Genomic DNA, 13,691 nt, shown 5'->3' on the forward strand with positions numbered 1-13,691 from the left:
TCAGCTATGATACCTACAGAGAGAATGGATGGAATAATTTCCCGGCAACAATACTTCAACAATCGAAAACTTCACTTTGTCCGACCCTGCGTCAAAAGCCTCTACAAGTATACAAAACTACCAGGAATAAGCCATCAAGGCTTTGTCAGTCCGAATATGAAGATTCAAAACGAACCACCCAGCTTTAACGTAGGACGGTTTTCGCGCAAATCAGCTGCGGTGCAATTGGTTAAGAAAGGTGGGACAATTTTCTTCATGAACTCAACTGATTGCAATCATTAAGGTTCTTCTTGTACTCAATTCAGATGCAGAAGAAAAAAGAGTATTGGCAGAGGGTGGAAACGCCAATAAAGTATTCTAAGCTTTAAACCAATTGCCATAGCGTGTTTTTATAGTCACGAAACCTCAGCTAAATTTGAAAATCAAAATTTGCCTTTGATCGCTAATCTTGATTCTTCTTGGTTTGAGCTTCTGGGATCGAGAGTCTATCCTTATATCACCCCAGGTTGACAATGTTCCCAAACTACACTGGAAGGATACTACTCAGACAGCCGCTTTATCTAGTCCAGATCTTTATCAGACCGGGTACGAATCTGACCAAATCTTTACCATATCTGGACCAGATAAAGTGGTTGTCTGCATAGAGAGCGACCAGTCTATAGTGTCATAATCTAAAACGCGCAGACCTTTCACTCCGTTAGATGTGTTGAAGATGACACAATCATTGTGATGTGGTCTGCGGTTATTTCTCAGCACCACATTTACAAGAAAAGAAAAATGCCATTCCCAACTGGTGCATGGTTGAGCGGAAAAGCCCGACGGGCTTGCAAAAACGATTGGACCGCACCTACGCCTGTTTCTGTAGGGACAGGCCAATGAACGAGTGTCGACGTCAGAGATGAACAAATAGAGTCTGGTGGTATTTAGTGCATGCAGCCTAGTCCAAGGAACAGGAAGGCACCACTTAGTATCACAGTTGCAGAACGTGCTCAGGAACGTGACGTGACGCGATAAAAAAAGAGCCCAGCCACATGGGAGAAACACGTGTCTATCGCTGAATTCATGCTACACTCGACTGCCGAGAAACAGTATCAAAACATTTTAATTGATTCTCATGAATAGCTCTCTCGTTTCCAAATGGAAGAAAATGTGTATGTAGTTCATATGCACTGCAGATTGTGAACCTTTATATGTGCTACACATAGTGATTATACTTTTTAATAAATTGATAATATTGCTGTTACTTGATGACAGGCTGCACCTCGACCAACGAAACTGCAAGGTTATTCGGTGCTGCCAGTCCTTTTTGCATTATGTACAGTATGTGTTCAATTGTGCAAATATTTGATTTTTTTGTGCTAGAAGGGCAAATGCAACACATCTCTCTCTCTCTCTCTTCGCCTTCGTAGTCTTAGGACAGGGCTAGAAAGATACCCTATAAATAACCTGCCCTATCACACTCTGGCCTATCTGTCGCAACTGGCGAGGATTTCTACACGCGATCAACAAAACAAAGATTCTAATCCTAAAATAGTTTCGTGGAATGTTTGAACCTTGCTCAACAACTTTGTCCACTACAACATTGACATTACCGCGCTAAAGTGAGACAAGCCTTTCAAGAATCTGGACAGCTGTCTGAAATCAGTGTATTAGATGTTCTGTTAGAAAGGAAATGGGGACGCTCTCGAAAGGGGCAACTACAGAGGCCTGAAGTTACAAGACCAAGTCATAAACGTCGTCGAATGTGTAGTTTAACCAATTATTATCTGACAATAGGTGACTATTGACGTCACGCAGTTTGACTTTATGCCAGGACGTGGGACTACAAATGCTATTGATAATTCTGGGGGAAACTTCAGGAAAAGTACGTCATATAGCGAAAAGACCTATACTTCACTTTTGTTGACCTGGAGAAAACGTTTGATCGTGTGCCGATAGAGGTGTTGTGGTGGGCAATGAAGCTGGTTGGTGTTGAGAAATGGGTTATTCAGATGTTCAGGCCATGTATCGCTCAGCAAAATCTAGTGTCTGAATTGAGGGGTCAGTTTTGAGCTCTTTGTTATTTGTGATTGTCATGGAAACTCTATCTCATGAGTTTCGCAAAGGATGTCCCAAGAATTGCTTTATTCTGATGGTCTAGTCGTAGTTGCTGCCTCACTTCCGGAATTAGAGCAAAAGTTTGCTGCTTGGAAGATCGATCTGGAGTCATATGGACTTCGTGTTAACATGAAAAAGACCAAAGCCCTACATAGTAAATCGTTATTGTAATGTTAACTGTCAGAAGAAGAATATCGTAAAATTCCCATGCAGTGTGTGTGGACGAGACGTTGGGAGTAATTCGACATTCTGCACCGTCTGCAAAAGTTAGGTTTATCATAAGTGCTTTAGTGTAGGCAGCAAGTTCAAAGAGGATCCCAACTATATGTGCAAGTGATGTTGTGGTGAAACCCTTCCTTTACGAAATGCCATAACGCACTTGAAATTGAGTGAAGACCAGGAAGTATGATGTGTGTAGATTTATTAGCAAAATAGTAAGGTTGTAAGTACTCCTACTGGCCTTCTGGTTCTTGTGTTTTTTTGTCCACAGAAGTTCGACAGAGTCTGCAGAAGTTTTTCCATCCTCTTCGACCAATCGCCATCTTTCGGTGAAGCGGTGGCAATGTCCTCCAACCAATTGTTTTATATCAATATCTTGGACTGGATCGTCATGCTATTGTCTGATTGTTTATCTATTTTTCTAACATGCCGAATTGGATTTTTTTTTCACTTTTGTTATGGTTTAACGTGTAAAACATACGGTAACCCAAATTTATCATATTACTGTGACATGCCACTACTACATCCCAGCTGGCGATGCCTGTCGTTTTTGCATTAATTCAACGTTTGCTAACGTTGGATCAGTGTGGAGGTGACAAGTTTAGCTGACTGGGTTCTAAAATTATCGCTTTATCAACGCAACTTTTATCAAAGCACGCTTGATATCTTCAAGACATAACTTCCCTGGGTATAATTGAATTTCCGCATAATGATGATGTTGTTTTTGCTAGTTTGTTTTATTTGTTTTTGTCATTGTTTTCATGTCGTCAAGTTATAGCCTATCTATTTTGTGAGTCGTGCAAGGCCTATGATGCGTTGCGCTTGAAATGGCTTTGCCCGTGGTAGGATTTCTTTGTGGGGTTTTCTTTGCCTGCCTGGCTCTTCTTTGCTATGAGCTAAACGCATCAAGACGTGTTCCCCTTACGACCATCAGCACTCTTGATAACGCACCATGGCCGATCTTCATAGCAACTGTCCATACAAATCTTAAATATATCAGTTAAAGCTATGTGGGCTAATAAAGCTATAGCCTAAATATATGTTGTTTTTGTAACATTTTCTTTTTTTATTTTCCTTTTATATCTTAAATTTTTCTGAAGGTGTTGCGACCGTGCCAAATTTCTTTCAACTCAATAACTTACTTCGGTCTCAAGCACGTTTTAACGTTCGCGTTTTGTCGCTTCTACCCTTTTCTCGACCTTTGCTATGCTGACGTGTATTGTTTTGATATGATGGTCAGAAATAAAAACAACTGAACTGAACTGCATTAAGGCCTTGTGCTATCTTAACGATATGATTAGTCAATCAGATGGATGTAAGGACGCTGTCACAGCTAGAATCAGGTCTGCATGGAAGAATTTCCGAGAACTCCTTCCCATTTTAGCAAGCAGTAGTGTCTCTTTCCCAATTAGAGGACATGTGTACAGCATGTGTATCAGAAGCGTAATGTTTTATGCCAGAGAGACGTGGCCAGTCATTGCGGAGGACATCAAGCGTTTGAGCCATAATGACAACGCTATGGTGAGGTGGATATGCTCAAAACGACTGGCGGATGGACTATACAGTGAAGAACTGAGAAGAAGGCTTGACATCCACCAAGTAGAAGAGGCCGTACGGTAGAGGAGACTCCGTTGTTATGGCCACGTAAAACGAATAGAAGAGGACTCCTGGCCTAAGAAGGTTCAATCGATAGAAGTAGACTGGTGTAATTCACATGGACGACCGAAGAAAGGTGGTGCGATAACGTGAGGGGTGACCTCCGAAATGGGAACTTTGTGGCGGTCAATGGTCAAAATAGGAGTACGTGGTAAGCCGCTAATAAGCGGGTCAAAATTTACTGACGTCTAGCCCTCGCAATACCGGGAGCAAAGGACATAAAACCGTCCACTAACCAACCAACTCATGCAATATGTTTACATAACAGCATAACGCTATGCTGAAAACGGAACGCAAAGGTCACTACCTCAAAAGCAATGTCTTCTAAGCGGTCTATAAGCTTCTGTATAGTTGTCATGGCTTCGTCAACGTCAGTGCAATTGTGTCTGATGTTCTTCGCTTCATCAGAAATACTTCGGAAGGTTTCTATCCGCAGATGATGAACCCTCTTGTCGAGTTGGTTTGCTCCAGGGTGCCCGCGTGGTCCCGGAATATCTTTCCTGGAAGAAAAGATCACTTCAAGATTACAAAATGAATGGTACAGACCACAATACGGTTGAATGTATTGTCATCATTATTGACCTTCCTGAATAAGGCGTCGGCTCCCGTGATTCCCCGCAACAATCGATCGTCCATTGTTTTTAGTAAATTTGCAAAATTCCGGTTTGTTTGCATTAAAATTGTTCAGGTTTTTATAAATTTGCCGACGTGGATGCCCTCGATGCCTTTGACTAGGAAGTCGCCCCATTATTACTGCATGTTCAATTCCACGCCTGCGGTAGATATGCCCGATGCACATTTTTATTTAATTTCTACAGTTTAATGAACTGCAGAAATTGAATAAAAAAGCAATACGAGAAATAAAAAATAGCAGGCTTAAAAACTATAAAAATGTACATGCAAACGTTCTTGCTCATTGTATTGCAAAATTATTGTGAAAACTAGCAAGTAATAATAATTGCATATTCCCAAACAAATTTAAAATGCATCAATATTCCGGTATGTTCCTCATTTGTTGGTTACTAACTTTCTCTTAATTAGCACAAGGCAGCTTGAAACCTCAAAAAGTATTTTGTTGAAACACTAACGCCGCCAAAAGAATAATTTGAAGCTTAAGTTCAATTTTAAGCCATTACTTGAACTCCGATGTCTACAAAAATCTAGCTTTGATTCAATAATTATGGTCGAGCACAATGTGTGAGCATGAGGTATTTGTGAGCCACAAATTGACAAATACATGGCGCAACATGCCAAACATGTTTGAAGGGCAAGCTCGCCTAGCTTATTGGAACTTTACTTATCGGTTTCAACTTTTATATAGTTTATTTGATGAGAATTTTTGCTTTGTCGAAATAATGGCGACCCAATGCATTTTCTTCTAGGTCTGTTACGGTGTTAAAATGATAATAACTCACAAAGTTTCCAGAATTAAATCGTCCAGTAGACCAACAACTTCTGATGCAACCTCAACTTCATCGGCGTTGTTCCTGATAATTTCTTTGACTCTTTCAACTTCATTGTTCTAGAATTTTTTTTTCAGCAAACAGGTATTTGATTAAATTGCCGTTATGTTCTGTTTTAATATTTTTTTGCCTTCTTAAACAGCATAGGCCTACGTGGATTTTAAACGCAGGTTTTTGTCGTCCACGAATTGAGAGTTATTGACGCTTTCTATTTAAAATGAAATTGATGATTGCATCAATGGATAACGTAAGTTTAGCCTTTTACATTCACTAAACTTACGGCACATTAATGAATCCAATATTTGTTAAGTTTATCCCTCAACCGAGAGTGGCAATGTTAATTTAACACTAAGAAAAAAACGTTAACAAATAATTTGAAATTGGAAAATTTGTCCTAGAAACCTTGGTCGGATCACAACGTTACGAACTTGATTTGGTAAATCATTTTGGCCGAGTAGGCTACACGAACGGTTTTCATCATTAGCATAACCGACCGATGATGTGTGAAGAAAACCCGCGCTATCCAATAAATTAATTGTGAAGGGTGTCTCTACTTTTTGTTTAGGTCAAAAACGTGGTAATTGCAACAAACGTATGGTCAGCCGGCGTACGTTGACTGTTGTTGTATCGTATGATGCTAAACCAACATTTGGTTCATAGACAGATAATTGATAGCAACTCGATAGGATTGAATTGCATAATTCAAAAACAACACATAAAATAAAAGATAACTACATAAATTCAAAACTTTTCTGCAAAACTTTCTTCCCTCGCTAGGAAATAAACTATGCGGGAGTGTGGTCATAAGACAAGATAGCGAGCAGTAACAACATTAGGAAAATTAAGGAAAACCACTAAACAGCATAAAACAAACGTAATTTAGTACAAATTTAACAAGAAAGATGCCTCTCTAGCCAATAATTGCTTGTTGAGGTTAGGGTTGTGCTGCTTTATTTGGAGTGCTTCAAGAATTTTAGTTTCAAACTCTGATTTACAGAGTTTGTTTAGTTTGTTAGTTCTGATTTACAGTTTCGAATTATTTTAAATGAATCTATTCAAATTTTGCTTTGACTGGTGAACCAATCTAATTAGAAAAAAGCTGCATTTTTAGTAATAACATCTCACCAATCTGTCACACAATCTCAAAATAAAGTTTACTCCATGAAGACGAAAGTTAACATCCTCCCATTGTGATGTCACCATCAGCACAGGTTTTTTGGAAGCCCACGGCAGAAAGTAATACCTGCATCCTGAAAATGACAATGCAAACGTCAGTTGATCAAATAAATATCAGAAATGTTGTGATGGATGGATGGTCATTTTATTTTTGTTTGTACGCGAAACGTACATAAAACAAAAACGTACAGTGTGCAACCAATGAGAGAGTGTGAAAGACTGCAGCCCTGAAGGCGTAGGAGGTCGTCGAGTCTGCACTCTCTCATTCAAACAGTTATACGAAAGAAAGTATTGCGCTTATAAATAGCAAATTGACACAAAAAAGAAGAAGGAAGGAAGAACAGAAAAAAAAATAATGACGCAGGATCATGGCCTTTCCTGTTAATTCCGAGGGTTAGTTTGAACAGCCCATATTTCTAAAATAATTGATTTTCTTGGAACACTTGAAAATACGTTCACTTTTGAATATGCCAATGTGATCTTCCACAATTTTTTTCAAAGCGAGACAAAGGTAGGTACCTCTTGGCAACAAACCCAGCCAGCAAGCCCATATGGGCCCCATATACTATTTTAATGGGCTTGTGAGCATGTGGGTTCTATGTGGGTTTTTGTGTTTTTGCCATATGTGCCCAATATGGGCTTTCTTGCAGAATGTGTTGCTAAATGACAAGGTGGAATATAAAACTTCCAATCTTCAAATGCGTGATCATATAAATGCATTTTAATAAATTTAGCCACATAAAATTATTGATCATGGGCTAAGTATGAAATATTGATGGGTTTCCCACTTTGTTTACGGGCAGACCATGGGCTTCCTACTGTGTTTATGGGCAGACCATGGGATGCCCACATTTTTTATGGGCAGAACATGGGCTGCCCACATTTTTTTATGGGCAGACCATGGGCTGCCCACATTTTTTATGGGCAGACCATGGGCTGCCCACATTTTTATGGGCAGTCCATGGGCTACCCACATTTTTTATGGGCAGGCCATGAGCTGCCCACATTTTTTATGGGCAGACCATGGACTGCCCACATTTTTTATGGGCAGACCATGGGCTGCCCACATTTTTTATGGGCTACCCTAAAACTTTTTTACGAGGTCCTTTTATGGGCTACCCACACAGTGATTCAAAGGTTTGTGGGCAACCCATACTAATATGATATACACCTCGATCAGCATTTGTCTAGACTTTGAGATTTTTTAGTTGTCTCAAACGACTTTTATTGATCTTTTAAACAAACACAAAATGAAATTGAACAAGCAAAATTACTGGGGGCACCTTGCTATGCATTGCGCAAAGCTCACTGCTTGTAGTTGGAGCATTTTGGCAAGGTTGGCAGTAGTACTATTTTTGGTGCTTACGTACCACAAATAGGACAATGTCACATGAAAGTATATACCTTCATGGCCATTCCATCTGTCCTACGCAGCGTCAAAGATCGACGCTGCCTGCCGAGGCCCTCCAGTTCAAATCTTCCAACCCTTCTACTTCTACCTCAACACTGACTCGCTCCCAAAATGACGCCATGGCATGCAACCAAGCCACCAATGATTTTTTACTCCCACAGACTACCTCAGAAATGTCAACGTACCTGAATTCTCAACGATCCATCCAATGCTCTGCTGAACCGGTTAGGGAAAGTAAGACGAAGAGATCCAGGCGGGCCCTTTGCAGTTTAGTGAACCTTTCCTTAGCGGGTGGGATAAATTTGATCGGTTCTGCATTGAATTGGAAGAGTGGACCGCCGGCGCTTCGCCACCCAAGAGGACTCGTCCTCGCAAACCACGCTTCAATCGTGGCGCCCGGGCTCGTGCGGCTCGCCGTCGTTCGAACGGGGGTTCTGCTCGATCTAGTGGCGGGGGTTCACGCGGGAACGGAGCCCGATATCGTAGGGGAGTGGAGTTGCGAGCCGCCCTCTCGCGGGACGCGAAGAGAACGGTCGTCGGATCGTTAAAGGAAAGAACTGCGACCTTCACTGCGAAATTCTGCCTCAAGAAATTGAGGAGAGATTTCGACGTGACATGACAGCCCCTAAGGCTGGGAGTTGCTCGCAGATACCTGAGTAGATGAACGCTCACCGTTACGAGTATGGCAATGTAAACCTCTCCCTCGTCGATGACGGTGAAGGTCCCATTACGGCCCGGGAGGTGGAGGCGGTCCTCCAGTCGCTTGATGTCGGTTCCGCCCCTGGTTCTGACGGATTGTCCTACGGTTTCTGGAAGACCCTGGACCTAAGAGGGGGACTCTTGGCCAGCCTTTTCGAGACCTGCCGGATCAACCGTCGTGTACCGGACCAGTGGAGAACCAGCAAGATCACACTCATATGCAAAGACCCTGAGTGTGATCTGAACGACGTCAGCAACTGGCGGCCCATCTCCATCTGCCGAAACATATATAAGATTTACGCTGCCGTATTGGCCCGACGCCTGCAGCGATGGGCGGTGGAGGGGAATGTTATCAGCCGAGAGAAAATGGGATTCATGCCCACGGAGGGCGTATACGAGCATGTGTTCATGCTCGACACCATCCTCTCGGATGCACAGTCACGCAAAAGGCCTGTGTCGGTTGCGTTTCTGGACATTCGAAGCGCCTTTGGCAGTGACCGGCACGAATGCATAGCCGAGGTCCTGCGTCATTTCGACGGCCCCACAGACCTTATTGAGTGCATCTCCGACATATACGTCGCCAACACCTGCACCGTCCGTTGCGGCAATGGTGAAACCGACCGTAGCCCTGTGGGGCGGGGAGTCCGTCAAGGCTGCCCGTTGTCTGGGCTGCTATTTAATTTGGTCATCGAGGTGCTCCTCAGGGCTTCCGTGACAAAACGGATTGCGGCTACAACCTTCCTGCTAAAGAAGACATCAAAGTACGTTGTATGGCCTATGCGGACGACATCTGTCTCGTTTCTTCCGATCGCGAGCAGATGATTTCTCTCCTATCTACTACTGATCCTTTCTCTTCCTGGTCCGGGCTACGGTTTAACCCACGCAAGTGTGGCACCTTATCCTATAGGAAAGCGTCGGCGTCCCGTCTGCTGGTCGACCCGGAACTTTTCTCCCTAGCCGGGGAGGAAATCCGAGTCATCCCCAAAGGCGAAACGTACAAATATCGTGGCGCTCGGACCGGTTACGCCTCGGGTGCGTACCTTACCCCAGGGCTTCTCAAACTTTTTGCTCGCGACCCCTTTTAATCTCCTAAAATTTTCCGCGACCCTTTAGGGTTAAAAGGACAAACAATGCGAAATATACGTTTGTGATACGTATTGAAAGGCTTAATTTAAACGAAAACTGAAAACAAGCTATCCGTAATCAAAGCCTACTACTTTACTACTTGTAGCCTGCTGGAAACAAAACCAAAAAGTCAACACATTTAATCAGTGTGAATGTGTGATGGGTGCGTCTTCTCTCTGCTACAAAGCAAGTCTAGCCGTCGCACGATGTTTGTCAATGCTGGTCTCAAGGCGGTTTAATGTTACTTCCGCTGGAACGCTTTTTATCAACATTGAAAACACTGACACGCACATATAGGCTACGTGGAGACAAACGGCAGGAGTGCGGTTATTGCTAAGCCATATAGCCTAATGGTGAATACTCCCCTCTAACGTTGGGCTAAGCCAAAAAGTGTGACTTTTTTCTAAAAAATTCAAGCCACAAGGCTATTTAGAGTCAAAAAACAGATCTGCAAATTTTTCCAGAGATTTGAAAGAGAGGTAGTCGGTACTTTGTTTTTGCATTAAGTGGGTTTTGGATTAAATCTAAATTGGTAGGCTATTGTCCAATTCTAGATAAAAATACTTTTTAACCTCATTCAACAGTCTTGACAAGTGTCGGTAACCAGAAGCTTAATAACGTATGATTCCACGCCATTGTTAGCCAAAACTTTTCAGTAAATGAGAATATTTCAAATAGATCATTTTCAATCTTTTGTTTTTAGATGTTTAATTTTTTGAAGAACACTCCACCTTTAGATTTCAATGTAAAAACATGGACGTTTTCTCCTTGAAAGAACAAATTAAATGCGTTCCCCTTTTTTAAGCAAACCTGACAAATAGCATAATTTGAAAAGCCTTTACAAAAACGGCGGACAAAGTCTAAACTTTTTTCCGTTGGAAAAATCACGACTTAACTTTTTAACACTAATAACTTTTTAAAGCATTGACTTTAGTTTTGAAATCCACGTTTACAATGCAGCAAAGATGGTTTTAAGCTCCTATTCCATATTTCACTACATAAATTTACAAAATACCGGTAGCCTATTGAGTGCACGACTCTTATCAAAGTTAATAAGTTTCACAGCATCTTGCACATAAGTGTTAATATGCAGTGTTTTGTGTAAAATTTGTATACTTTCTGCGACCCCCGAAGTTCGTTACGCGACCTTTCCTCTCCACACTGAAGAAACACATTTCCTCTTTAATGAAATCTTTCCTCACTCCAAGCCAGAAACTTCTGGCACTTACTTTTATTATTCTTTCGTCTGCGTCATGCCATCTGCGAGTGCGGCGCTTCAGACAGTATGAGCTTCTGAAGCTCAATCGACTGGTATTGCAGTGTTTGAAGGTGGCGTGGCGTCTTCCCAGGTGGGCGTGCAGCGCTTTCTTTTACTGTAAGCCTGCATTGGGGAGCTTTGGTGTGTTGAATCTGTGTCGCGAAAATGACACGCTTTCGATAGCCCAGGCCTTCAAGATGCTGACATCTCCTGACGACTGTGTCTCTGCCATCGCTTTCGGGCAGCTTAGGCGTTGTGCCAGTCTGAGGTTCGGCACTCTAGATCCTACCCCGTGCCAGCTAGCCAGTTACTTGAATAAGGACAACCCCCCTGAAGGTGCCCGTTCTCGACCGTGCCCAACATGCGAAAGCTTGTGGGGCCGCGTCCCGGCGGCTACCCGTCGTTTAAATGTACGTTGGTCCGCACGCCCGGATGGCGGTCTCGAGTTGACCGCGGGGAGCTCCAAAATCACCCCTCCCTTAAGAAAAAAAGTGGTGCCGACCTTCCACCAACACAATGACTTGTGGCGGAGGAGACAGTGGGAATCCAAACCTGACCAAGGCAAGACGGTCAGTGCCCACTGTCTGTTTGGATTTTCGAATTCTTGGACTCGGCGCCGGGAGCTCCTGGATCACGCGAACCGTGCATTTGCCTACAAGGCCCGCCTGAATTTACTTCCTTTGCAATCCAAACCAAGCCATGGCCGCCCTTATAAACCTGCCATATGTCGCGCGTGTGGGAAAGCAGAAGAGACTCTCCCTCATATATTGAACCACTGCCCTATCGTGATGCCTGTTGTCACGGAACGGCACAATTCAGTATTGTGGGAGATCGTGAAGCATGTACCTGCCGAATGGCAACCCTTGCTTTCCATAGATAGTACGGTTCCACAACACGTGGAAGCGGGCGGTGCTTATCTGCGCCCTGACATTGTCCTGCAACGCCCTGACGGTGTCACGGTTGTATGTGACGTCACTTGCCCGTTCGACTACGGCGCGGATTCCCTTCGAAAAGCCGCCGACAGGAAACACGACAAGTACACCGAGTTATGTGTAAATATAAAGGAAGACAGGAAGCGCCCTTGCAGGGACGTCCTGTCACTTCCGTTCGTCGTAGGCTCCCTCGGGAGCTATGCTCCGTTGAGCTCTCGGGCTCTGACGGCCTTGGGTGTTCCTGCTCGTGGGGTAGCAGAGGTGGCTAGAAAAGTGGCCTCCCTCTCAATCGAAGGTTTTCTCCGTGTCTGGAAGGCTTGGAACGCCGGGCTCACTCGTGGAGGGGCTACGTCATAGAAAAGACGATTCCAGCGATCAGAAGCTCAATTCCCCAAGCTCTGCAGTAAGCATCCGAGCGCGCGAGAAAGCAAACCTCAAAACCTGCCAGCAATTGTGTGACGTCATAGTATGTTAAATTCATTGTTTCATTTATCAATTTATCTATAAACAATTGTCGTTTCATCAGCAAGCTGCAGCTCAATGAAGAATACAATCATCATCAATAAAAAAATATATATATATATAGTAATATATGAATTAAGTATATATTGCATATCGTGAGTGGACTCATATCATCTATCAATTACGCAATATCATTAACAATACTGGATCTGTATTTTTATCTTTCAATATTTTAGATTATCACACACTAACTTCTGATATGCTGCTCTTGCCCGCTCGGATCAACCTCGCGTTGCTTTTAATACATCGATAAACATGATTTCCCGATCAACTCGATGCAAGCTCTAAAGTTTCATCTCACCATTCTATATTTTTCCTGGTAACGTAGCCTAGTCATATCTACGCTTCGATCGCTAGTCCCCACGACCCAGCTGGGCGAACCTGCCCCAACGTCTGGCCAGTGCACATCCGTGCTCGTTGGTTCAACGTCAACACTTTTCCGGTACCGTAGGTAAAGCATACAATATATTCCCACTTACCATCTTTTTTTTACACCAATTAATTGAGCCTTTGCTCTAGATTTTTATATAATTTTTCGTCTCCCACGAGTATTTAAATTCTCCTTTTAGCTAAGCTTCTCTTCCTCGTGGAAGACCCCAAAGTTTATCCGCTCTGCCTAAGGGCAGACCGGGTATAGGAGTCAAACGTACCTGTGTTGCGGTCACGTGATGGAGACGTGGGCGCTGCCCGGCTTTAAAACTTCTGCCGGTACCAGTCGCTCCACACGACGGGCCGCCCGGCCCGTCGTGAGCTGACCTTTTTGCGTTTGCGGAAAGCTAAGCCCGTCTCCCTGGCCCGTTCCGCCATTTTAAATTTTGAGGACGAGTCGCACAAAATTTTCGATCCACACTTTCCTTCCACAGGTACCTAGACTCCCCAGCCTGGCCCCCGCGGCCTAAGCTGGTGGACTTCCCTTCCGGGTGCATCGCCACCCCATAATCACGCCGCTCCCCGCCTCCGCGGGACGTGGCAGGCCGGTTCTTTAAAGTCTCTGACCTGGCTATGTTTATTGTGTTCTTCTCGCCGTGTCAATTATTTTATACTCGTGCGTCGTTGATCAAAATAAAACAGTTTATCATCTAAACGGTGTGCACTGTCTGCAGTTATTGACGCTCTTGGCTAACGCCGATTGA

General features: G+C 43.4%; 1 protein-coding gene across 6 annotated transcripts in view; it reads right to left on the minus strand.

Moving 5' to 3' along the window:
* The window catches only part of LOC145775695 (myoferlin-like), a 213,718-nt gene that overhangs the window by 153,996 nt on the left and 46,031 nt on the right, over nt 1–13,691 (minus strand). For all 6 annotated transcript variants that reach the window (XR_014290170.1, XM_082587040.1, XM_082587039.1 and 3 more), the window contains 3 exons: nt 6,561–6,685; nt 5,388–5,494; nt 4,280–4,472 (listed from right to left, as the gene is read on the minus strand). Coding sequence is in view for 5 of the 6 variants with exons in the window: in XM_082587040.1 (XP_082443166.1) it covers nt 4,280–4,472; nt 5,388–5,494; nt 6,561–6,685 (425 nt within the window). In the remaining variant the exon portion in view is untranslated. The remainder of the gene's footprint in view (nt 1–4,279; nt 4,473–5,387; nt 5,495–6,560; nt 6,686–13,691) is intronic.

This window comes from Aplidium turbinatum, chromosome 8 (assembly GCF_918807975.1).
Source record: "Aplidium turbinatum chromosome 8, kaAplTurb1.1, whole genome shotgun sequence".
In the NCBI taxonomy this organism is placed as follows: Eukaryota; Metazoa; Chordata; class Ascidiacea; order Aplousobranchia; family Polyclinidae; genus Aplidium; species Aplidium turbinatum.